This window comes from Chelon labrosus (assembly GCF_963514085.1).
Source record: "Chelon labrosus genome assembly, chromosome: 18".
Classification (NCBI taxonomy): Eukaryota; Metazoa; Chordata; class Actinopteri; order Mugiliformes; family Mugilidae; genus Chelon; species Chelon labrosus.
Genome location: NC_140351.1, coordinates 17,071,046 through 17,097,559, shown reverse-complemented (window position 1 = coordinate 17,097,559; position 26,514 = coordinate 17,071,046). Strand labels below are relative to the sequence as shown.

At 40.4% G+C, this 26,514-nt stretch overlaps 3 protein-coding genes across 4 annotated transcripts in view; all 3 read right to left on the bottom strand.

Moving 5' to 3' along the window:
• Nucleotides 1-6,728, bottom strand: part of ptprn2 (protein tyrosine phosphatase receptor type N2) — a gene marked incomplete at its 3' end in the record, with an annotated part of 118,515 nt that extends 111,787 nt beyond the window's left edge. The window contains exon 1 of the mRNA XM_084566781.1: nt 6,435-6,728. Coding sequence (XP_084422907.1) covers nt 6,435-6,519 — 85 coding nt within the window. The 5' untranslated portion in view covers nt 6,520-6,728. The remainder of the gene's footprint in view (nt 1-6,434) is intronic.
• A 1,101-nt stretch (nt 6,729-7,829) lies between these two features.
• ncapg2 (non-SMC condensin II complex, subunit G2) lies at nt 7,830-19,092 on the bottom strand. The gene is made up of 26 exons (XM_084566136.1): nt 18,982-19,092; nt 17,714-17,893; nt 17,388-17,502; nt 16,931-17,088; nt 16,696-16,830; nt 16,495-16,589; nt 16,267-16,423; nt 16,077-16,169; nt 15,872-15,997; nt 15,570-15,749; nt 15,204-15,356; nt 14,824-15,046; nt 13,794-13,891; nt 13,206-13,376; nt 13,053-13,123; nt 12,351-12,504; nt 12,065-12,238; nt 11,845-11,961; nt 11,118-11,261; nt 10,118-10,217; nt 9,785-9,987; nt 9,485-9,619; nt 9,267-9,370; nt 8,814-8,914; nt 8,607-8,706; nt 7,830-8,526 (listed from the first exon to the last, which is right to left on the bottom strand). The coding sequence occupies exons 1-26, from the start codon at nt 19,057-19,059 to the stop codon at nt 8,475-8,477; spliced, it is 3,417 nt and encodes a 1,138-aa protein (XP_084422262.1). The 5' UTR covers nt 19,060-19,092; the 3' UTR covers nt 7,830-8,474.
• A 526-nt stretch (nt 19,093-19,618) lies between these two features.
• Nucleotides 19,619-26,514, bottom strand: part of esyt2b (extended synaptotagmin-like protein 2b) — a 29,523-nt gene continuing 22,627 nt past the window's right edge. For both annotated transcript variants that reach the window (XM_084565869.1, XM_084565870.1), the window contains 8 exons: nt 24,917-25,003; nt 24,646-24,795; nt 22,395-22,750; nt 21,997-22,095; nt 21,696-21,827; nt 20,867-20,972; nt 20,722-20,771; nt 19,619-20,628 (listed from right to left, as the gene is read on the bottom strand). In XM_084565869.1, the coding sequence (XP_084421995.1) occupies nt 20,559-20,628; nt 20,722-20,771; nt 20,867-20,972; nt 21,696-21,827; nt 21,997-22,095; nt 22,395-22,750; nt 24,646-24,795; nt 24,917-25,003 (1,050 nt within the window). In that variant the 3' untranslated portion in view covers nt 19,619-20,558. The remainder of the gene's footprint in view (nt 20,629-20,721; nt 20,772-20,866; nt 20,973-21,695; nt 21,828-21,996; nt 22,096-22,394; nt 22,751-24,645; nt 24,796-24,916; nt 25,004-26,514) is intronic.

Sequence of the window (26,514 nt, the reverse complement as noted above, 5' to 3'; positions counted from 1 at the left end):
AGATAGTACAGATTAATTCTTGAGCAGCTTTCTGAATCCTCATTACCGTGTTATTGTCCTCATTATAAATCTCGGCGATGCTGTGCGGAGGTGACCTTCACGCTGACCCCTTTACCAACACCATTTAATTTGGACCTTGAAGACACAACAGAGGCGTCCAGTCCTCCTTTTTGAGCCCTGAGGATGTTTTCACGCTCTCTGTGTCACGAGGCAGCGAAGCTCAGGTGTATGCAGACGTGAGAAAGTGCAATAAGGAGCCCACTCTTTGCATGGTTGTGTGCGGAAGACGTGCGAGTGGGAAAACTGTTAACACAACAGTGCAAATGCATCGTATTCTTACGCCTGACATGTCTCAGAGGAATAAGGAGCCTCCACTGAAATATGAATTGATTTGCAGGGTGTAAAAGAAGAACAGTCTTCCCCTGAAAAATGTAACTTAACCTTCATTGCCTCTCTGGTGGCACTCCTCCTCCTTGACCCAGAATATCTTCTAGGTTCACCTTGAACTGAAACAGCGAAGAGCCTAACAAGATGGATTGCCCTGACACATCTATTTGACACAGTTTTGACTTCCTTCCTCTCAAGATCCGCAGACATTTCTTGGGACACTGAATCAGGCAGCCGCTCCCAACGCACTCCTCTGAGCATCTGTTGAATTACAAAGACGCATCGCACTTCGCCCGCTATCACACCAGCCGTGGCAGAGTCCCAAGCCGTGACTACACAGCCTGCTTTGTGTTGTTTTTGCCTCAAAATCTGTGCTTAAACTTTCAAGGCAGCAACTTTGGAACGAGCGAAAAGAAATCCAATTTTAGCCAGCAATCTCAAAAACCAGCCACACTTGAATGGCTTATCAGTCTACAATTCACCCCATCACGAGCCACTAAAACAAGACTTTAGCAGCTGTGTGGTGGTTCAATGCGGCAGAGAAGAGGTCGTTTGTAACTGTGTGCTCTTTATTAGTAAGAATCAATAGGCATATATTACATTCAACAACAGATGATTGCAAAAAACCTTAATGTTCGATCAATTACGCTCATACTGAATGCTGCAGCTGTTCAGATTTTTAGTTCTGAAAAACAGGCTTTGCAAATAACACACCAAATGTTCATTTAACCATGTTGCTCTGCAACGTGCACAAAGAGGGGTGTACTACATGCACAATAAAACCTCATCCAATAGTGTGCCATTTATTAGATGAAGGCCGTAGCGAATTCTGAAGAGGCTCCTCATCCAAAGTGTCAATAAAGTCTGAACTGAAGGCCGAGGCTTGCTGCTTCAAGCTGACCCTCAGTCAAGATGACTCAGATGTCCTGAGAGAAAAGAAAAATGAACTGCGACCTTCACTGAGAGTGTGAGAGACATCACGGCGGATTCATATTAGTTTGCCAGTCCTATTAGTTCTCATCCTTGGATCAGTTTTTACTTTAATCACGTGTGTTCAGAAGGCAGAGTTTTAGAAATGGAGTCTTCATTAAACAGAAATGTCTCTGCTTTTATCATATGAAAAATGTGATGCTTGTGTTGGTGCTGAAAGCATTTTCATGTGACGTCAAAATGGACTGAATGCATGGCTTTAAAATCTGGTACAGGCATTCATATCTGCCTCAAGAAAAACTGGAACAACCACATTGATTAAATAAAGGACCTGAGTGTAGGATACATGAGCGGAAATTATATATAGCTTTTAAAATGAAATGTAACTACCAATTGTTAGCTTAGAATCAGACCTTGATATTTACATAGGGAGCAATGCTTCAGTAGCCCAGAACAAACCAATCAAACACTGGCTCTGTCATTAATTATGCATTTTTGTATCGGGCATTAAACATGCTTCTTTTATAAATGCCATAAAGTTGGACCTTTTAAACATGGAGGTCTGTGGAGACTGACTCACTACCGAGACAGATTGAACTGGTCCTTCGAGGAACTGCAGTTTTCAGCAGCTTCATTCTTCATTTTTTTTTTGTTTTTAGATTGAAGTGGCTGCAACTAACACTAAACATGCATCAGATTCCTGATTTGTCCTTGGATTTAGAGTTTTCCTAAGTGCTTCAAAAACAAGGGGTAATGGAGGGGTATGACACCTGCAGTCTGTAAACTGCAAACTCACCACATCACTTGATGGCACTAAATTCTACATGTATCCTTTAACTCTTTTATCTAGTCCATTTCCAGGTTCAGTTTTTAATTTCTCTAATACTTTGCTTTTAGACTAAATACCAGACTAATGACATTCCCAATATTGTGATGTGTATATGATTATGTGCTTTCTAAACTAAAAGCACCTTAGCATTTCGAACGGCTGCTCCCAACTACAGCTTTAAAATCTGAACTGCTGTAATCCATTTCTTATAGCTGCCTACTTTTGCAGTTGCGGGTCCAATCCTGTGACCCTCACATGCCAAGGTGTTCTTTGGCAAGATACTGAACCCCAAGACTGTCCCGGTGGCAGGACATCAACACGTGTGTGTGAATGGATATTGAGAAACAATGTCAACTGGAAAAAGCTCCTGAAAATAAGACAATTTTAATGTTTTGTTTGGTCACTGATCAAAAAGACCCTGATTTGTCATGGACTGCATAGAGTTGTTTTGGTTTAGTTTGCTTAAAATACCCATAATACTCACACGGGTAACACAGTTATCTGTGAACTACAGTATGTCTGCTCCTAGGATAAGCCATACTAAAATAACTAGTCCCCTGAGAGAACCGGCAAGTGTCCTGGCAACACAGGAAATCATAAGACAACACAACCTATGTTACATATAGGACAAAAACCGAACAGTGAGGCAAGACGTCTAACTCACCTGGATATAAACCATGGACATAATCCGCAGTGTAGTAAAATATATCTCCTCATATCTCTGCACATTTCAATCCCCTCAGATGATTTATAACCACTGTAAGATATTTGATATCGCCACTCAGTCCTGATATCTATTGGATGACAGAGGCCCGTGGCAAAATAGATAGAGCTCAGCAGCCAATGAATCAAATCTAACTTGTCTGGGTACATTAGGCGATGGCTGCTGATAGCCAGCCATAATGAAAAGACCCAGCAGAGCAGCCTCGCAGCACAATGTCTACATGCACATATTGAAGATAAGCGACAGTGTCACATATCTCTATCATCAATACATACTGCAACGCTCCTTAATTTCAGTGTAAAATAGAGTTGTTTCTGTGAAGTCGGTAAGCTGATGCAGAATCCCTTAAAGCCTGTGATCAATGGGCAGTGACTGAGACCTGCGTTTCTATGTTGAACTCCATTCTCCTTATAGATTTGTGTGTGTATAGATTTGTGTGTGTATTATAATTAGCAATTTTATTAAATCCCAAAAGCTATTCATGATCTGTTTTCACAGATTAATGTTTCTTTGTTGATTCTAAGAAAACAACTACCCCTAGCCCTTGCAGGTGGAGAATGGCTGCCTCTTTAGTTAACATACCGTGAGATTTTCTGTAGTTGTTTCAGGGCACTACCAATCATCTGCATACAAAACTGAGACGCTGAACAGAATTTCAACAACGAACCTGACAAAAATACCAATTGCAAGGCACTAGAGTGTTAATGCGCAAGAAAATCAATTTCTGCCAATTTTTCATTGGCTTGACTCTGTTCAGTCAAAAAAAAACATTATTTAAATGAAGCTTTTTCTAACTTTGCATAAACAAGGCATTAACCTTCCTACACTATTGAAAAAAAGCTTAGAGGAACAGTTGCCAATCATTGATAAAACTCAGTAGTTTTCCTCTGTCATCAATCAAAAACAAAACTGCATGTCATGGTATACTTTATGACATAATTAATGTGTAACGGTGTTAATTTTGGATAATTCACAAGCTTGTGAATTATGGGCAGCTTCAAGGGACTGGACACAAGGCTGTTTTGTGCGTCACCTCAACTGAAGTGTGTTAGATCCATCCATGACCTCTGCTGTTCCATGAAACACCACGGCATCATAGAAGATGGTGCTCAGACATATACGTATTTTATGGTGTTTATGTCATCCTTCTAAGCATTTCACTGAATCTAAACCATGTATAATAAGTCAAATGTAGCCAGTAGAGATCTGTGAATGAAGCACCAACTACTGGGAATGAAGCAAAGACAAATGGTTAAAACTATTAGCCTTATCAATGTTTGGACTACCATAAAACGTACAAGAGCCTAAACTAATTTATGTGTTCATTTGTCCTTCTTATTGTGTGTCTTATTATATAGATAATATATAGCCCAAATTCAACATTTCATAGGTTTAAATATGTAATTTAAAGGCAGGTAGAGTCCAGTGGAATCACAGGTTCAACTACTGTTTGCTACTCTGCTTGCCAGCTACCAGTACTGAGTTTAGTTGGCTGTTGGCATTCATTAGTTTATCTCTTATATGAAACAGCCATGTACCAAAGTGATTTTTTTTATTTTTTTTAACTCCAGCTTTCGATTACACAGTTGGGGAGTTAGAAAACATAGTAGCTAAGGCTATCAATGGCTATCTCTGAAGCTATGTTAACATGCTAAGCAAATTTTAGTGAACAAGCAAGCTAGCTTGTCCTTACAAATGAGCTTTATTTTGATTATTTACTGTTCACACTTAGGATTGATTGATATACTGTTTATTGTAATACATAATTGTGATAAATAAATGTTTTAAGTATCTTATAATAAATAAAGCCCAAGCTATGCTAGTTTTTGCCACTCTGCCTAGCTACCATCCACTAGCAGAAGTTGGGTTAGGTGTTTCTTAAAAGTTACTATTTTTTGTTCTGTGGAATAATTAAAATGGCAAAATGATGTTTCAACAAAATGTATTTTTTGTTAATTCCACATTACAGGTGGGGAGTTAGCACATGCATCATTAGCCAAGTCTAGCCACTGCTATCTCCAATGCTAGATTAATAAGTTTAGCTACAGTCCATTTTAGTTATGTTTGATAAAAAGTTGAAATACCCAATTTATTTTTATACAAAACTGAGAATTTAGCAAATGTAGTAGCTAAGGCTTGCCACAATTGTCTCTGAGTCTAGGTTAGCACCAGTTAGCATGCTAGGTTCATTGATCAAATATGTAAGTCAGTGACTGCGTTCTGGCTAATAAAAAAGCCTAAACTGCTTTTGGGTACTTCTTGTGTATCTTTATCTTTGCTGTCTGCATTGAAAAGACAAATTTTGTTAAATTAAGTCTGTGCAGTGCACTCATTGAATATCTTTCAGACACTATAAAAGGTCAACACCATATTCACACCACGGTTCGAGTATTACAGCCCTTATCTGCATAATCATAGCGTGCAGCTGAAGACTTATTACTCCCCGTCTGGCTTTCATGTGCGCTCAGACATGTAGACCATACACACCCACACACACAGCTACAGTTCTTCCTGTCTCTCTCCCACACAAACATTATACAGTAGGCTATACATGCACTCTGTGTTTATTTTTATACTGTATACATGCTATCGTACGCGCTTCCCAGTGACACAATACAGGCCTCAGTGGGACTCATTAAAAACAATAAGCATCTCTAACTCTGAGCCACACTCTGACAACAGCGACCTATTCAACACATAAACATACTGAGAATTCAATAAGGGAAAATAAAACTCTGACTCAGTCAGTAGTATTTTTAAAACATGCATGGAGCAAAACTTTAACCTGCATGAGGAAGACTGAATGGACACCGTGCTGCTCTAAATATTCAGAATATGATGCGGCTAGGTGTGTGTATGAATCATCACCGAGCTGCCAGCCGGAAGATCTATATTTGCCTCATGGTAAAGTTTATGCTGTCATGTGTTCTGACTGCTGATCCTGGGCTAGTTAGGTGTGATAAGAAGTGTAAATTGGATGTGTGAACTGTCAGCACGCACCCCTAAAACAAACCCTTAAATTGATTTAATTTTAGGGCACAATGGCTGCTCAGAATTCAGACACCCTGAATCCAGGGTACTGAAAATACAGCCCGAATATTAGCTGTATGAAAGATTTCCTGAGGGGCCATAGGATATTATTAAATATTTAGCTGGCTTTAAAATTGCATGCTCCTTAAAGGAGTAATTTTAAAATCCACACGAAATCCAATGCATTGTTATTATAGTCTAGGTGGGGAGTAGAACCTGGTCAACGTGGCTGTAGTTGTCTTGGCTTCCAGCAGTTTAATTAGATAACACTGTTGATGAACAGTCCCAGAGAAAACATTTATATCCATTAGGGTTTAAGAGATTATGTTAATTTTTTCTGATTTCAATCTGATGCACAAACATAACAAGATCTGTAAAATAAAACGAGTGTGAAAAGGAACTTTTGCAAAGAGAGTGACTGTTTGATGCAGCCAAAGGGAGCAGACAGGCAAGGAAGGACAGAGTCTGTAACGCTTTAAAACAGACTATAGTATAGAAAGACATAAACTGATAAACTGAATGAGCATTGCTTACCAAATTTTCTGTCGCCGGGCGCAGGTGAGGAGCAGAGGCTGACAGCCAATGCAGCGAAGAGGATGGGACACCACCGTGAATCCATACCGCTCCTGCCTTATTCACTTAATCCATCGCTAAAACGGCATGCTGGACGACGGCCTCGGGCTGCTAGGACAGTATTAGAGAGGCATGTCGGAGGAAGGAGGAGGAAGGAAGAAGGAGCAGGAGGAAGGAAAATTAAAACGGGAGCGGGGTTCGGTAAATGGCAACACAATACAGGCGTTGTTTCAGCACCACAAACAGCATCCAGCTTCACGGAGGAGCCCCTCCTAAGTTTCTGACGTCAAACACACTCACACATGGTGAGGATGCGTGCAGCATGCAACAGAGACGGAGGGGAGGATGGAGGGGTGGATGGAGGGGACAGGAAGCAGCGAAGGCAAGACATTCATATTAATTAAGATGCATGGAGGAGTACTGCAACACATTTACTTGCCAGTTCATTAGGTACAGTAGTAAAAACACATGCGTTCTTATATCAGCATAACAGTCATGCACTAAATCTCACATGAATGTTATGGTACTGAGCATTTGTTTAAAATAACTAAGTGTATTCAACTGTGTTTTCATTTTGCAGGCTGTTTTTTTTTTTTTTGTAGAACTATTAAATTGTATTGTGTTATTTTGATTATCCCATTTTAAGATCTAAAGAACAGAAACACTTTTAATTCAATGCAGTCTTAGGGGCGCCACAAACTCCACCTTTTAAAATGAAATGAAAGGTGAAAATGGACATTATAACAGTCATGACGGATTGTGAAGGATTTGTGAAGTCAGTGTGCGTATAGAAATTAATTTAAAGTCTTCAAGTGATTTAATCTGACATACTGTGCACAGATACCAAAGTCTTAAAGGCTAGTTAATTATGTTTTTAAAATAGTTATCACATGTAAAATTGTATCAGAAAGATATTTTGGCACTTATATGTTATCTTCTTTGCTTGTGTCTTTCAAGGTTCTCGGTCATCCAGGTCATGGTATATTAAAAACAAAGGCAGCTGGACTTTCTTTAAGATATTTCAACATTTTACCACATCCAAGTGGTTTCTTCACTCAAACCTTACAAGGCCAGTGTCTGTTATTATCAGGCTGTTAACAGACCCTAGTTGTGTGAGATTCAGCTGAGCAACACCCACAGATGTTCCTAAAAAAAACCTCCTCACGATTCATTAGGAAGTGAAGAAGCCACTGGCCTGAGTGAAAAACATCTTCCAGAAAACCCAAACCGGTTGCCTTTGTTTTAGCTTCTTCATTAATTCTCATCACTTCAGCTCTAGATGTCAAAGAGGATGCATATTATAAAAAAAAGTGCAAACACAACATAATCCAGTTTTGGACTGCATGAGATATTGTTACAGAATCTGTTCTTAAGTATAGAACTGCAACATCTGCAAACTCTACTCAATGCATCAAATGTACACAAAATGTAGCGTTGTCTGATTATAACATATCCGTTGATGAATACTGATGAAAACTGCGGTTTATAATCTTAAAGCACAATTAATAGCTACTATATATGAAGCTGATCATGTTTTGTGGGTAACACTATGGACGTCAAACACACTATGGAGAAAAAAATAAAGGACAGTGTGTACATTCTGGAAACAGAAAACCTTTCCCTTTAACAATGAGAGGATGATTTATGACCTGGTAGTTTATTTTTTTTGGACTGTTATAACTTCTCAAGAAAACATCAAAAGGAAGAAACAAATATTAAGTTTCGGTGGATTGATAAGCTTTTTTTATTCTGATTAGTGACAAACCACATGCTGACAGACCAACAGATATATATAAAAGACAGATACACGAAAAAATATACATGGTATGGATATCTCAAAATATATGAAAATGTTCACTGACGTCACACCGATTAGCCACAACATTAAAACCACTGACAGTAGAAGTAAATAACATTGACCATCTTGTGACAATACAATATAATATCGGTGTATGTCATATGAAAGTTGGATCATAGAGGGGTTCCCGTTTTTCTGGAAACTCAGAATCGCAGAATGTCACTCAAAGTCATCACAGACGACTGATAAATAACCCTGTGGTGGAAAAGGATTACATGGTTAGTCACAATAGAACAAGAATCGTTTTACTATGCACAGATTATCTAAATACCAACCCCTGTATATCTCTGCTGTCTGAAGATTTGACCGTGTGTTTGTGAAGCTGCTGTTGGACAGACACAGCCGCACTCTTCAAGCCTGCTTTGGCCTGTCCAGCTAAAAAACAACAAACAATTATCAACAGAAACAACAGAATTATTTGCTCTTAAACCTTCAAACTCAAGATGTGAAAGTGATATTTACATATTGATATGAAAACTCACAGGTTTTGATGACCGCCAGGACGTGTAGAACGGCAGCCATTTCAGTGAGACTGCTGATGGCCTCAGAGTCCAAAGAGGAGCTGACTTCTGCCAGAAAAGATCTAAAAGAACCAAGCATCAAATAATCTTTCACTCAGGTCTTATAAAACACACCTCATTACAGGATTTTGATTCAGGTTAAAGCCATGACACATCTAGCTGACAGTCAGGCCGTAGGTATACGTCTGTGACCCTAATTCTTGTGCTAGTCAGAACTAGTTGAATCAACAGCGGAACAAATCTGCAAGAGAGACGTCTCTGACTGGCTGCTCAGATTAGAGAACCAGTGAGCAAGAAGACAAATGGAAGTGATGAAACTGAACAAAAGGATGTCACAGTCGGCCTTTGTTGCAATAGTTCTTTGATGTTGGTTTGGTGAGTCTGTACCCTCAGGGAACAAGGAAACCTGCTTACCTGGTAACAGAAGGTGATTTGAGGATGACAGACAGCAGGATGCTGGACAAAGGCGGCATATCCTCTACCGTCTCTGGGGTGATCACCTCCTCAGGATGGGTTATCTTTAAAAATACGAGCACAGCAGCTGATGAAACGACTCCGATTACTTCCATTATTACACGTCTTAATATATTTAGAGGTCCTAGGTAAGTATTACAATATGCAGAACGTCTTACCTTCTGCAACAAATGCGTCTTCTCCACGATGATGACAGCAAACACAGTAGAGAAGACGCCGCTGAGAGGTGCTCTGTCCCAGGTTTGTGCAACTTGAAGGAAGTCTGTCAGACCAGGAACGGCCGACTGACACAGCTAAGTCACAGCAGAAAGACTCAGTGAACAAAAAGTTGCATGGTGGTAAATTGTTAAGAGCAACTGAGGACACGTTCAATGTCAATCAAACCAGGCAAATTACAGTCATATTATACAGTACGTTGACCAACAAAATGATGAAAAAGATGACAAATGTTAATGTACCAGTTTTCCTTCCTCTGGTTCTTTCCTAAGACGTTGAGCCAAGAGCTCTATAACCTTCTGGAAAATGTTGGCAACCACAGCCAGAATGACGGTGGTCGGATCCTCCTGATGCTCTTCAACCTGGTTGTTGTCCTCAGGTACATAACTGTTAACGGCCTCCTTCATAATTGGCAGCACTGCAGGGATATACAGGTAACCTGTCCCTGAAACCACAAAGAGAAAAAAAACAGTTTGTAAAGTGTTTGTAAAGGTAAATCAGCATGATGGTATTCTGAGCGAAATAAAGCTTTTGCATAAAATCAGGGTCGCTTTTTGACATCTTGAAACACTCACCTGAGACGAGAATGAGCGAGCACAGGTGGAGGATTTGACCCTTGAATGTCTCGTCGCCCAAACCCACGAGCAAAACATCACGGGACACTGACAGGAAGCTCTGGTAAAGGGAATCGCCACCGCCATGAAGGAAAATGTTTCAACAGAGAGAGATTGAAGCCAGTCGTAAGGGAGCCATATTTTAGTGTGAAGTTATTTTCTAGTGGTATCTGGTGGCCTGCAGAAGCTGCTCACGAACCCCCAGCAGGAGCACTCACACACATGCAGGCTTACATTCAGTATCTGATTACTGCAGCCATGCGGTGACAGAGTGAGAATAATGGCACAAATGAGAAATAAACCCATTTCAGCATGGCAATGTGAGAAGGGGGAGGCGTGTACAGCGTGTCTGCAGACTGGAGAAGAACAATATACGACAAGTCCAAATTAAACTGAGCAGAACTGAAGGTCCCGGGAGCAGGAGGCAAAAGAGGCTCCACAAAACCTAATGTTCTGGATAACAACTGTTTTCATCTACGGCATCGGCACAGGCTATGTGCTGGACTGAAAATGAGTCAGATAAAAATCCAAAGTGGCAATTTATGAACAGGGAAATTTGATTTAATTTGCCAGCAGAAAAAAAAACAGTTGGATTGACTTTACAATTGGAGTGCAAAAACATACTTTAGGGGATTCAAATGGACACAACCATCCATCCGCACCAGCCACATCCATCACAGACAGACCCAAGATCTCAGCTCATTGCAGCTGCACAATTATGTTTGGTTTCAGAAAGCTTTAAAATGTCCTACGCTGCCAGCTAATATGTATTTCTCACACATTAGCACTGCAGTAGAGAAGCATGTCCCATCTTGCATAAATTTATCTTCAACAGATGTAGAACTCTGGTAAGGTTCAATAAACTTAACTAGTCTTTTCCAGTCTAAAGTTTCCTGCTGAAAACTAGAGCTTGCATCATGTGAGGTGGCTTTATAATGTTAAAAGAAACTGCAGGTTTCACCTCAGTTATCTGTGCGGCCAGCGGCTGCTTCTCCGTATCCTTGCTGTCATCATTGGTGCATTTAGTCAGAAAGGTGAGCACCCGGTCAGAGATCCACGCTGCCACCTGCTCCAGAGAGAGCAGGTAGTATCGACCTTCTGGAAACTGAAAGAGATAAAGAGATGTCATCTTCTTCAGTTCACCTGTCTGAGTCACATGTTTAAAGTGAGAGAAAAAGAAAGTTTATTAATTCTCTTTTCTGCGACAGCACCTACTCTAGGTCTGCAACTGATGATTATTTTTGTTTTTTAATTTGCATTGCAGACTTTCTTAGATTTTAGATGAATTATTTGTTCAAATGAAATGTTTGAATGTCTTGTTTTACCCAAAGAAAAATACAAAATTATGAAGTATTCTGTTTACAAGCAAAAAGAAGAACCAGATCCTGCTGGAGGATGCTGGAACTTGTAATGCACCATTTGTTCCTGTTTTTGCTAAAACCGTTGCCAGATTGTTTTATATAATCCTCTAATTGATTCAGAGAATAATTTAGTCCACTGATGAGGACTGATTTACAAACAATGAACTTGGATGAATTCAGAAACCTGTAACCGTGTGTGTGTGTTTATATACATACATATATATATATATATATATATATATATATATAAATAAACAGAGTAACACACTCAATACATATGTGTAAAAACAGAATAAAATGTCATGCAATCTAAATGTAGAGGCTCACGTTATGTTGCAGATGTGCCCCCAGGCGGTTGTGGAACATAAAGGCTTTCAGTGCCGTCTCCACACTAGGATATTTAGGATCTTCTGTGGTGGAGCTGAGGTGAGTGTACAGCACTGACTGTTGAGACAAATATCGCAGATAACGTGCAGAGATTAATAGGAGACCCGCATCGAAAGGAATGTCTTAGTTAAAATGCAGTATGGTATGTTATTCAAAATACCCTCCAGTTTCCTAGAACTGCATGAAGCTGCTTCAGTGGTTTCTGACCGAGAGCCAGGACCTTCTCTCGTGTCCAAGTGTGGCTGAGAAGATAGTCCAGGTAAGTCAGCGCCAGGTCCGGTTTGGCGTCCATTGTCTCGTGAATACGCACCTTTCGACCGCCAGTTGCTTTGTCCTGAAGTCAAGAGAAAGAAACTTTTTACGAAGAGTAACAGCACTGTGTTTGGATTAAACCCTTTTCTTATAATCAATCAAAGTCAAAGCTATCTGGTGTTAAACTGACTGACCCCTTGCTTGGGCAGGGACTCAGTGAGCCAGTCAGTGATGAGTTCGAGGATGTCAGCAGCCTGGCCCCAGCTGCAGATGCAGTCTAGCAGCTGGCAGTATTGTGCTGGAACAGCTCCTGAGTCCATCCTCCTCAGTTTGGACAGGACTCCACAACTAGGAAAAAGAAAAGAGACCAGTGAGACAAGATGAAGTCAGTGAAAGAGAAGTCTACCAGAAAAAAAGTGAACTGAACAAGATAAGGACAAGCAATTGAACAGAACTATGTCCAGAGTGCTGGCAAAATCAGATCATTTGGTCTGTTATTTGCAAGTGATCAGGTTGGATTTGTGCGTCTAGATTGATGTAGTAAAGATGTAGGCTTCGGTAACTATGTAGCTACACTGTCCTGTACAAAAACCTCCACCCAAACAGCAAGCAGTATTTATTCATTATATTATAGCCAGAAGACAATTTATTTTGACAGGAATTCTTTGTAGAAAAGGTTGTATTTTTGGCAGGACTAAACCTGCTGCCAAGGTGCAAGGAGGACAAAAAGAAATTGTACAAAGGGTCAAGACACCAGCAGCACTTGTAGTAAATGAAACAGCTTTATTAGACCGACGTGTTTTGGCTCGCGGCCTGTATCAGCGTCATTGCCTTTTGAGATCTGGGCTGGCAGTCTCAACAAGACTAAAGAGACGAGGGGACAAACTACTGCTCACCTGAACGTTGGAACCGCAGCAGGAGGCATAAATGAGGCCAGCTCTATAAGAGGAACCATGGCTCGTTCATCCTGTAAAACAAAATCCAGAATCCTTTACAATAACACTTGGTAAAGAAAATGAGAAACATACAATACTCTGCAGGTGATGTACCTCAAATGCCTGGAAGTACTTGGCTATGACGTTCCCAAACTTGGCAAGCGTGTACTTCTGGGCCTCTTTGTTTTGATTCAGGGCCTTCCTCACACTCTTCCACAGGATGACCAAGACCTCCAGCAAGCCGGACACAATGGCCATGTCTTTACCCAATGTAATCGATGCAGCCTGGTAAGATCAAAATTTATTTTGGCACTCCATAAACAGAGACACACAATCACATATCAGCATATTACCTCTTATCTCTTTAGGTTGAGATACAGTCTACTCTCTTAGACTGACAGCTAAATTAAACACCCCAAAACTAAAAGACATGAAATTAGATGGAAAACCAGGATTAATCCTTCAGTTTTTTTTCTTAAAAAACATTATTAACTGTTGAACTTCCCACCGTATATTCATTAAAGTTTGGGGTCCCTTTAATAAGTATATCAGCAAGCAAACTGATTGAGCTGCAGGTTAAGGAGTGAAGAGGATTTCTCAAAGTTTAGGTTTGCACAACTAAAGCAATTTTACACTCACCTAAACTTTTCTTTGAACAACAACAAAATACAGACTTGCTGACGTTGGTGTTTTCTGTCTTACCATGCTGTTCTCCTTGTCGCCATCATTAATGTCACTCTGGTCACAGTCAACCTGGATACAGCTGTTCAGAACACGGCGAATAGCCAACATCAGTTTTACTGAAAGAGAAGACAAGACACTGTTACTGCACTTCATATCAGAAGAACTTAAAATTAAGGATGTTGACATTAACGCGTATTAACCCATTCAGACCGGATCACGCATCATTTTGAGCGTTGTCGTCTTTTTCGAGGCACATGGCCAATTATATGCACTGTGATTGGCTGAAATATTCTTGGGGTGAGTGACAGAGATGCTTAGGGATTTTTTTTAAACTCATGTGACTAATAAAACGCTTTGTGATTGGTCGAAATAAGCCTACACGTGGAGTATGTTTTGGTCGAAAATTTTAAACACTGTGCTAGCGATCCGTCATGGCTGACTCAAGTGAAGGAAGTGATATTGACGAAGTAACTGGAAAAATAGATCTTTACTGATTTTCAAAATTTTAAAAATGTTTGGTGTATATTGATTTTTAAAAAAAATACATTTGAAGATTATGCCCTAGCAAGTCAGTCAAGTTGAAAGCCAAAGAAGTAAGCTGTCAAATGCTTTTTATCTCATGTTTTTATCTGCTACAGAGCCTGAGAAATTAAGGTTTTAGTAAGCGTTGACATATTTTGAAAAACCTCAGGTTTTGAGAGGGGGTTTACAGAAGAGTATTTAGGCCTGAATGGGTTAATCCATCATCATGATTAATCTGAAAAATAAAGATGAATCAACCGATAAAGATGGAAGATGTTAAACAGCAAGTTATCTTTATCGGTTGGTTCTGCTGCCTGTCACTACCGGATCAAGTGCTCATTTGTGCACGTGCAACGGTAACTCTACTTGGACAAACTGCCTGAAGAAGTCATTCTGTGCTGCAGAGGGGTTAATTGCGTTAAAATTTTTAATCAGATTAATCGTGATGATGATTAATCCGCGTTAATGTGTTAATTTTGACAGCAATATTTAAAATAAAATTATCCAAGTTTGATATGTCACTTACTTATGTTAGTGGGTGCTGTATGATTGTGTGCGTGCTGGTAGAACTTCCTGGCAGCCACTGGGTTCATCTGGATGAGGGTGATGCACCGGCAGCACCACTCCTTCTCCGACTCGTTGACTGGGAAGAAGGACTTGAAGAGCAGGTCGACGACACGCTTGGAGACTGAATGTGAGTCGATAGCCAGACGGGTCAACAAGTGGTCCATGTTGCACACGTCCCAAAACTATAGAGCAGTAAATGAGGAGGAAATATTGGAGGTTATTCCCCCGGTAAGCAACGTGCTAATCTTCCACGTAAACACAGTAAATATCTTCAAAACTGTGTTTCAATTTAAAAACAAAACAAAAAAACCCTGAAAATAAGTAAAAATAAAGCGTTACCTTAGCAGCACGAACTGCTTTGACCTTGATAAGCATGTCCAGGAAAGCTGCACGGACTTTCTCAGAGTTGTCATGAAGGCTGTACTTGACGGTAGGCAAGAGTTTTTCCAGCACTGGATGGCTGAGAGCGTTGTCCAGGACAATAGTAAGACACTGGAGGAAAAAGTCACACAAAACAGGGTCACGTCTATTCTGTCTAAAGTGACTGTAATATCTTAACAAAACCTCTGTACAAGAATTTCTTGTCATTGCTGTTGTTATTCTGCATATAACTTGACTCAAAACAAATTAGCTCCACAGTGTTACTCCAAAAAAAAATTCAGAGACAATACGCATCATGGACAGGAAGAAGAAGTATTATTCCACCTTGAAGACAGAGCAGCGGACATCAGGGGAGCTACTGTCAATAGCGAGCTCCATCACCAACTTCTTCAGGAAGTCTGTGATGATCGTAGGAGGAAGGAGCTCCCAGCACTTAGCCAGGATCTTACAGACACCCAGGGTAGCGTTGCAGCGCACGGTGGGGTGAGGGTCATCGAGGAGACCCTGAGGACAACAGACAGGTGACAGATGGTTGTAATTTTGGGAGTGGTGCCATTTCTTTAAGCTCTGTGTGTTTACTAATTTTCCAAACAATAAATACGATGAGTTTCTTCAAAGGTACTCACCATCGCTGTGTCCAGCTGCTTCTGAATGTTCTCGTCTATGTTCTCTGTGCTCTGGTCCGGGTCGTGGACTGGGAAGGCCTCAGTGAAAAGCAAAGTAGCATTTGCACGCACCTCAAAGTTGGGAACCTGAAACAAATCAATCAGAAACACATTAGACTAGAAGAACAAAAATACTTGTATAAATGCAGGACTTATGCATACATACGCTGAGAGCTTTCCACAGAATGGGCCTGTAGAGATTATACAACATCTTGTCCACGCTCTGACAGCCCTTCCTGGAGTGGAAATAGCTCATGATCTGCACACGAAAAAACAAGATCATTGAGTTAACAGACAGAGTAACATAAAAAAAATATATATATATGTGTGGAGCTACAGTTGTGAAGATTATTTACCTGTCGGATTTTGGCATGAAGAGGAGACACTCTGTTGAGTAGGATCGCGCTATGCATCAAATCCTGAATGCATGCGCTCTCAATCTTCTCCAGGGACTCTCCACTAGCCTTCTTCCAGGCTCTGAAGTAGATCTCCGCAATATGAGTAGTCATGGTCCTGAATAAAACGCGTTAGTTGTAGATAACACAACGAGAAAACTGACAATAAGAGTACAGCCGCATTCTTACTTGTTATAAAACTCCAGCTGGTTTTTGATGGTGCCGTGAATAACCCAGATGAAGTCGACGTTCCAGCTAAAAAGAAACACCAGGAATCGCTTTCCCTGTGACAACAGACACATCTTCAGGCGCACAGCTAAAGTCACATAATAAAGGCAGACAGTGAATCATGGAGATATACACATATCGGCTGAATATCACTCTACTCACGTCATCATTTCTAATGTAAATAGGACGGTGGAAGCACTGAAGCAACAAGTCGATTATCTGCTTGTTGTCTTCTGAGGTGTAGTCCAGACTAGACAGCACATCATGGAGGCTCCACACTCTTTGGATCTCAGTGCCCTAACAAGACGGACAGACAGACACTAGTGAGACATACAGGTCTTGGCAGTCAAAATGAAAATATACTGAAGCTGAGAAATAACTGAGAAGAAATACTGACTGATTTCTTGGAAATGAAGCTCTTCTGCAAAGAGATGAGGAAAGCAGTGCGACCAAACGTTTCCTTCTCCTGCAGCCCCTTCTTCCACCAGGCCTCACAGAGCGTGTGGATGTGGAGCTGCAGAGGGGCATCTGATACAGGAAGTGATACCAGGACATCTGAAGGAACGATAGGATATTCAGGTTATAATTATATGAAGTGCAGCACTAGGAATATTTGGCCTTATTTTCTTCTTCTTCTATTTTCTTGGTGAATGGCATGAATCCACTGACCAACTGGTTTTAGCTCTACCTATAAACATCAGTCTTTCTCTGGCTTTTTCAGGGCAGGTGTTGTGTTGTTTATAATAGGGAGCTTACTGTTTACATCACAATGGGGATCTAAGTGTGGCAACCTTTTTTTTTTATGTGGAAGAAAAAAAAAAAAAGAAATTACTGCACAAATTTAAAACGCTCACCATGAAGCCTGTGGACAATCTCCAGAAGGGCACTGTAGGTGTCACCGTCTTGTAAAACCTTTAAAGACACTGTAGCCACTAGAGTCGCACCGTCCACAACAGCCATGACATGTTTCTGAAGGAAACATTAGTGGGCAGATATTCACAAAAACGGTTGATGGTTGATGCATAGATTGTGTGGAGTCAAATTCATGGCAACTAAATAAAAGAACAACGTCAAAGCAGTGGGACATGTATTCCAAATGAATACAGCAGTACAGAAGCTTGGTGTTGAAGTGGTGCCTAGTTTATGCTACAGCTGTACATAACCTGACTGCTGAACTCACAGGGTCTGCAGCTGACTCCTCCTGCATGCCCTCCTCCCCGCCTTCCTCCCAGCGCTCAGGAGGCGACTCCAGCAGGACGTCTTGAAGAAGCGACCCCAGCCTCCGCCACAGAGCCTCTCGCTTGTCTCTGGGCATCTCCTGCACCACCTCCTCCACATCAAAGGGCTCCGTTTTGTCCTTCTGTTCACCAATACAGAAAACAGGACAAACATTTCATTCAACAGATGCCCATTTTATATTTCTTTAGGCCCGGACAAAACTGATGTTACTTTTGTTATAGTATCCTATAGTTACTAGTTTGGATGGCATTGCCTTGGCCTCTAGTTTTACTGTGGGGAGCATTGGGGTCATTCTTGACCAGTATAAGGCTTTTAATTCGCACATAAAAAGTTCCTAGGAATGCCTGAAAAACTAGAGCATGAAACATTTGTTACTTCTAGAGCTGCAGCTGAAAACCTTGCAAAATCCATAAGGAGGCAGACACTGTGTCTTACTTTTATATTAAAACTTTCCGTTTTGATAAACCTTATCATTTCCTGACTAACACCTAATGTAGACAAGAGACCTCACTTTTCATGTATTAAAAGGAAAACATATAAAAACATTACATAAATAACGCATCATCTTAACAGATGATAGTTTCTCCGACTCCAGAGTTGCATGTTGGCACCAAAAACACGTTTAGTGTTGCTCTCTAGTGTTTTCCTCTTTATCTCCACTCTCCTCTCACCCCAACTAGTCAAGGCAATCAGCCGCCCTCCCCGTGTCTGGATCTGTCTCTGGTGCTTTTCTCCCCACATAATCAAACACCGCTCAAGGGGGAATTATTAACATTTCTACTACTTTCTATAATAATAAAGAACCCTGAGGTTATGTTATGATTGGAGACTATATCAGTAATAAGACACCCAAATCACTTTATAAAACTACTTCAGATTCAACATTGGACACAGCAACTATATTATTTGCAGAAACTGTCAGTAGTAATAGAAAGTTTACTTCCCATGTTTGAGACTCGACTTAAACATCTTCTGTACAAATTAGTTGACAGTTGTATTATAAGCCATCCGTTTTAAAAGTTGAAAATACTAACACTAACACTACAGCCATGCAACGTTATGGTATTAGGTTTTATAATGTGGAAAATGCTGGTTATACGGTCAGCTAATTCACAACCAGCTGCACATCCAGGAGATTTGTGATGGCTCTGAAGACAGTTAGAGTTCATAATATCGTTAGCATTAACGTGCATGAAGTCAGCAACTTACGTGAAGCTCAATGAAGCGAAGGAAGTCCTCCACATTTTCTTTACAGGCGGACTCTAAAAACGCCTCTCGTTTGGACATGGTTTCCGTTTTCTACGCGATATTGAAACTTTCCAATAAACCTGTAACGGAAAACAAACGTTAGAGAATACCTTTAGCTCAGCGCAAATGTTACTGTAACAAGATCAAAACAAACATGACAGCCCGTCTGTTGTTACCCTTAGAAGTGTTAATTACAAACGTTAATCCCAATCTATCTATTAATAAAGGCTGCGTTACGACTTATAATCATAAAAACATAACATATGAACAAATGTCTCCCCCTTTTACCTTTTTTTTATTGAAGGCTTCGTGAGCGCACAGCGGTATGACAGCTAACCATAACAGCAAACCCGCGCAAATTTAAGTCGCTTCCGTGCGTCATTGCGTCATACGCCAGTTTGAACGTTGACGTAGAGCTGTCGTTCTCTCACTCCGGCGCTTGATGGCGACAAACTACCATAAATGAATTGTGTTATAAACGCAGAAGTATTGAACCACACCGCTCTTTGCAGTGGCGTTTTAATTGGATACGTGATTTTATTTGTTCTGTAGGAAATTATTGATCAGACTCCACATCTCAAGATGCTGCAGGGCCAATGCAATAAATATATCTTACAGTTAATGTAATTATTTGGCCTTTGTTGCACTGAGTAATTTAGAATCAAACGCTGATTTGCACAAGAGAAACCATTTATTTCATTTCATCAAATGAGGCATCATTAAGAAGGCAATACAATTACATAGTGAGTTTTTAAGGCACAGGATAGATTACAAGAAATGTATTCAAAAGTAAAACATATAAAGCATGACATAAATAATGCATAATCCTGACAGATTCTGGCAGCCCTGCTCATAAAATGCAATAACAGTTCATACTTTTCACTTTGTTCGACTCGCACTCGGTTTGAAAAACCCTTATTCAAGTATCCTCATATTACGCAGCACTTGTTCATAGCCCTAAAATGCCCACAGGTCTGATCAGAACAACTCATAGTGCACAAATCTCTTATAAATATACAAAGCAATCATTTTATTCTTTGCATATGTGCATTCCTTGTTTGTAATCAAGCATAAATAATGATAAAAATCAAATAACACTGCATGAAAACGACAAAAAAAACCAAAAAACTATCAAAGTCAAGACTGCTACTTTTGTGTTTGTATCTGTTCCTTTGGTAAGTTTTCTTCTTTAAAACTGAATTTGTAGCATTTTAACAGATATGACATAAGTTGATAAGAACAGATCTCAACATAAAAGTCATTTAAGGGAGTATAGCTTCTGCAAAGTCTTCAAACTATATATTATCAATTTGATATTTACATACAACACTGAAAACAGAGGCAAGGCAGTCAGTGTGTGTCATTACAATATGTTACAATATCTTCAGATTGTGATCATGAATTAATTACAGGAAATGTTTTCACAAACCAAACTTATTACATGCTCAAATTGTATTAAAAAAACGTATGCTTATACAACAGAAAGATGTTCCCTTAATTTAACAAGATCATTATTTTACAACAGAGTGGCGGTGTCATTATGTGAGATTGGGATCTTCAATACTTCTTGTGGCTTGAGATGACAAACCATCTTCACTTAGATCATACCTGCAAGAGAAAATGATAAAATTACAAATTTTGGAATGAATACATTGTGAAATTGCTCAGTATTTGACTGTAATAAAGAAAATGCAAGTTTACCATTGTGTGCATCCCTTTGATATGTCGTCCCCGCCTAAATCTACCAGCACCTGGAAGGTTAGACAGGAAAAGAAAAAGAAATTAAGTTTTTTGGAGTCAACAGGGAACTACACAATAAAAGCGAGCTACAAAAACAGACAGTTACCTTTCCCAGAAGCCCTTTGTGTTTGGACAGGATGCTCCCTCCGTTCTTCACCGCTACATCCAGAGTTCTCCTGTGAAGTTCCACCATAGATACACTAAACTCGAACCTACACACAGGAAATAAATGCTCGAATTAAAATTGTTCAAAATGTCAGTTCTAAACTTTGTGGTGTGAGAACATTTTCGGCAAACTTTCCAGTTTCCCTGTTTCACATTCTGGCAGATTTGAACTTTAAGTGTGGTGGTAGTAAATTGACGGCCTTAAAAAATGGTTCGCAAGCTTTCCTCTAGAGGCTACACCAGTCTGAAGAAGGCTGCTAAATGTTATACTAGTGCCAGTGTGAAAACACTAAACTACATGAAAAAGCTGAAGTTACTTTTTGGACCTGAATGCATTGATTTGATAGGTCTAGTGGAGAGACAGGAGGCAGTGAGACAGGAAAGAGGGGGTGAGATGGAGCAAAGGGGAAAAGGCTGGAATTAATCCTTGCATTACTGCATTAAGGATCGGGGCAGTTGAAGGACCTAATTTATAATGTCAGGTGATTTTTTTTATCCAAGAGACATCAGAATCTTGCTGAGCTCTGTCACTCAATTGAATCAAGATACTACTGGACATCTCTGGCAAAACTGGCAAATAAAGTAGTTTCAAAGGTCTCTAAAAATACACTCAGTGTCAAATGTTATTAGTTAAAGGTTGAAACAGTACTCGTCTCTAAGCCTGTAAACTTTGGAGTATTGGGCACGTGTGAAATTGGACAATAACATGTAATGAATCATTTCAAAAAGAAAAAGATGAAAGTGAAAGTCATGCTATTTCCAAAACCCACGTTTGATCATAAACAGGGTTAAGAGTCCTCTTCATTGTGCTCGTCTTCCTCCTCCCCGGCCGACTCTTGTCCGGCAGCAGATAGAGGCGTATGAAGGGGTCAGAGCCGTCTTTGGTGAAGGCTATCAAGTTACTGAGGACACACAGGACAAAACTGTTGTTACTCACATGTTGCCAGGCACGTGCTGTTTGGGTTAATGTTGCTAAGTTATTCCTAAGTGTTTGTAGTCCTTCAGATCAGGCTTCAAATCTTCTCTCACACAATGAAAACACATGGAAATTCAGTATATCCTGGTTCTCACCGGCAGGCGTGCACTACCACAATGAGCTTGTTCCTTTGAGAGCTGTGTCGGACAGTCAGCTGGATCTCACCCAGGGGGTACTGGCCGGGGGCCGAGCCACTAGAAACACACCAAAGTCAGTCAATGTCCCATCCAGATGAATTTATACAGCACACGTGAACACAAAAACAAGGATGGATGATCCCTTGACAGGTAGGCTGATAGAATATTTATAAAGATGAATATTCAAAACAAAGATGACATACTAACAGAGGCAGCTGCAGAATTGAAATGAATAAATCAAAAAAACAACAATATCCCAGAAATGAGGCAAGCACAAGTGGGAAAAGAAATTTATAAAAAACGAGGAGCAATATATCAGCAGAGACAGGAAATTGACAGGGAAAAGTAATATTTACTTCTGTAGCTGACGAAGCCTTTGCTGAAGCTCCAAAGTGGCGAAGGGCAGCGAGATATCCGAGGCCAGGCTGGGCGTGGACTCCTTGTGAGGCAGGTGTTTCTGGGAGCTGGACATGCAGATGCTGAGGTTGGAGGCGCTGCGGAGAGGGCTGGCCGAGTACGGCTCGCCATCCCTGTGCTGGAGGGTGAGAGTGGAGGCGTCTATGGGCGGCGGAGATGTAGGCGTAGGAGGCAGCGGGGAGTCCGAGACAGAAGGTCTCTGGGAGGGGGCTGTGGGTGGCTGCGGCACGCTGGACTTCCTGACCTGGACAGACGAAGGCTGGTCTGAGGATACCTGCTTCTCCAAGGACAGGATCTACACAGAGACAGGATGACATTAGTAGGAGTAAGGAAAGTAAGCAGTAAAGAAGTTAAGCTGGAATAATATTTACTAATATAATGTCCTGATATTGTACCACAACATAAGCAAGAAGCAGCCCTCCCTTAAGTTATGACGGAAATTTTACAACAATCCTTTTTGTTACGGTCAGACTGGTTTTAACAGCCAATCTGTCTTGGTGGTATTATCTTAGAAAAATGTCACATAGCCTGTAAAGTCATTTCCTTTTATCTGCTATCAATGTTGATATGTTTGTTATGTTCGATCACAAATAGGCTATTTCAGAGCAGGTCAATATTTTGATGCAGTGGCATTCTTATTTTTTATTTTATCAGCACTGACTCAATACCAGATAATTCAATTAGTCTCAGTGTCACGAAAGGGCAATGCAATTTGCTTGTTTACAGTATCCACTGTCTCCAGGCAGTAACTGAATATTACCATTAGTAGTGTAACGGCAGAGCACCTTTAGGTAAAGTTTGAAATGGACGATATAGCACAAGGAAGCTAACCCCTCTACCAAAGAGCAGCTGTCTGGTCATTGTTTAGCAACCACAACTGGATTTGACACACAGGTAGAAGCACTGATACTAACAATGGTCTTTTATATGTTTTACAAAACCAATAGAACAAGTTTAGAGATTGTATTTATCTTCATTAACATGACTTGCAAAAAGCGCGTGCGGCTAACTGGCTTAGCTACATTTGCATTAACAATTGCTCCCAAGGCCAAGGGACACGCCGTTAACTGGCAAACTAAATACAGTTTAAAACAGCCAATACACAACAAACACAGCCACTGTGTTTCCCCGCTGTGTTAAGGGCTTTCAGGCAGCAATGAGGCAGCTCTGTTTTGTTCTTAATTTGATTTGGAGGAGTTTACTCTCCAGCAGTGCCAGCTAAGCTAGCGTTACTAAAACATCAGCAGTCCTCATCCTTAAATCTCTTCCTCTTGAAAAATTAGAATTCAAAACATACTGCTTGAAAGTACAAACAAGCGTGTGAAAAATGCCAAACAGTATGTCTGGTTTGGTCTCATACCGCCTCCTTTCATATACGTATACAGAACGACTACTACGAATAGCGTGTAAAGACTGACGAGCCCACGTGACGTCACCCTTTGGATGGTTTTGAAGCCCAATGTGGTGGCACTGGTCTTCGCCATCTTGGCAGTGTGGGTAGAGCTGAGGCAGATGTGTAATGCTTTTGCTTTTGAGGATTGATTCGCTTTTTGAGCCAGCCTCAAGTGGCCATTTGAGGAATTGCAGCTTTAGGGCACTTCTGTGTTGGCTAAATTTTCAGCCCCAGAGGTTACCGCTTGGCTACAACCTCCATCTCTTTTAAACTGTTAGATATAACACGTCCAGCAATGAACAGCTTGTCTTAAACTCACTTTGCAACATATTTGTTATAAAAAATTAATAAAAAGGTCAAAATTCAGCAGGGATGACACTTTCAACCAACTTATATTAAGCTAATATTAGCCGAATTAGCTAGCTAGGTAATTACAATTCATGGAATCAACAGCTGTGGGCTAAACTTGAGACTTCTGCATCTTTGTACCGCAAACTGAAACAAATGAGCGTGGCCAAAACAGAAAGCTTGGCATTAGTAACGGGACAAATCAGAATTAAGCTGAGAGCAAGATATTAATTAGTAATGTTTAGTTTTCTTAACACTGTAAAACTTGCGGTGCTACATCAATAATTCAAATATATTGCATCTCTCAATAAACATCCTCCTCGAAGGCCATTCAGGTCGAATCAGCAGATAATTTTATAAACTGCCCTGGTGTCATGAGCCTAAAACGAAATACCAATCCATCACTAAGGCACACAGGACCAGGGAGAAGTGATAAAGTCAAGTTTTACCCTCAGGGCCATCTTAAGTTTGATGGTGGAGCTGGGCCCCGAGTTCTTTAGAGGAAAGCACTGAGTCAGCCTCATGTCCTCCTCCGCCAGCAGGCCGCTCAAAGGCACCGTCAAGTTACCCAGGGTGCATTTGTGCTTGTCATCTTTTATCTGTGCAGAAATCAGAGACAGGTCAGTCACTTCCACGATAATTTTAAGCAGGAACTTACATATATATATATATAAAAAAAAAAAAAAGATTTTATCAGTAACATTTTAATGGCAGCGTTACCTCCACCTCGAGCTCCTGCCTCCTGGGATTGTGAACGAGGAATGTGAAACAGTCTTCCCAAAGAGGCTCCTTGGTCTTGTACCGGATCTTAACGGGAAAACAGGTTGGTGCAGCTGATTAAAAAGCAAATTAATCTAGAAGAATGTCAGAACATCTCTCTACCAATATACCAACACTGAGGGCACAAGACGAAGTACTGAAGAAAATCATATGCTCTGATATCTGTGAAATTGTCAGTATTGTATATTTTCACGTCAATAATTTCATTGATCATCTGCATTTTTTGGTTTCTTATATTACTTTATCAGAGCCATGTAGTTCTACTTAATTCAGTTAATTTTCTGTTGATTTTCATTTGCTACAGTTTGATGTGAACTAGCCAGTTTCCCAACAAGGGTTAAGATAGTAAAGTTGTTTCTGTTGCTGTTTCTGCTCTATCCAGCAAACTGGATGTTTTTAATGGAACAACAAGTTTCAGCTTCATGGGTTTATGAGGTTCACATTCAAACTGAGTGACGAGGAATTAAAGAGCTTTTCATACAGATAATCCAACAAGACACCAATCTTACACTGTAGACAAAGTGAGGAGCATTTAATGGTTAAACTATTGACTTCACTAGTGGCCAAGTGAGTCATCTGACATCAGTACAACTGAACATGTGCTTAAATAACACACAGAAGAAACAATAAAAGATAATACAATTTGATCGTAAACATAAATAATAAATGAATGTGTGTGATTTCAGTGAGTGAGAGAGACTCCACCACTCATAACATCGCAGATTTTGTATCATGTTCCCATGACGGGGTGCACACACAACAAACTGCTCTGTTCATGGCTCTGAAACAGCAGAGGGTAGCGATCCATTGGAGACAGCATCTGTTTTCACAATACTGTACTGCACCCCAGATGTGTTTATCTGATCTCAAGTAGTCTCTTGGGACACAAATGGAGACACATTTTAAAGCTCGATGTGAACAGCGCTACTTAGAAATGGATGCTTGTGATCTGAGCAGGATTTAAGTGCATGTGTATAATTTTTTGACAACAAACTGTTTAATCACAGAGCTCAAAATTACGTTTCGTATAAGGGAAAGAATTCAAATGAAATCAGTAACTATGGTGGCATATGCTCTTCCCACAGCAACAAAGAGAACAGGTTTTTGCATTCCAATGGATTAACACTGATGGATATTGAGGATTGCACAAAGAGAAATTTGACCAGGGCTCCGTCTCCCTGTGCAATTGAATATAAAGCTTGCTGATGTCCTATAATTACCAGCGTACCCACAATAGCTTCAATCAGAGCAGAGGTCTAATCAGCAAGAGAACTGTGGCCGGGATGACTTTAATTTGCCAGATTACTTCCTTTGTGACACACACACTGTCAAAAAGAGCCAACATTTCTGTATGACTCATCTGATAAGGATGTGAATGCCCTCAAACTGAAACCAAGGATCACCTGATGATTTCATTGTTTCATTTCAAATCGAAAGTGCCGGTGTAGACGTCCTCTTATAACATTCCTGCAAAGGGGATCTAATAAAGCAAACCTCAGCAAACAGCTGGTAAACACACTTGATCTCAGTTTAGAAGC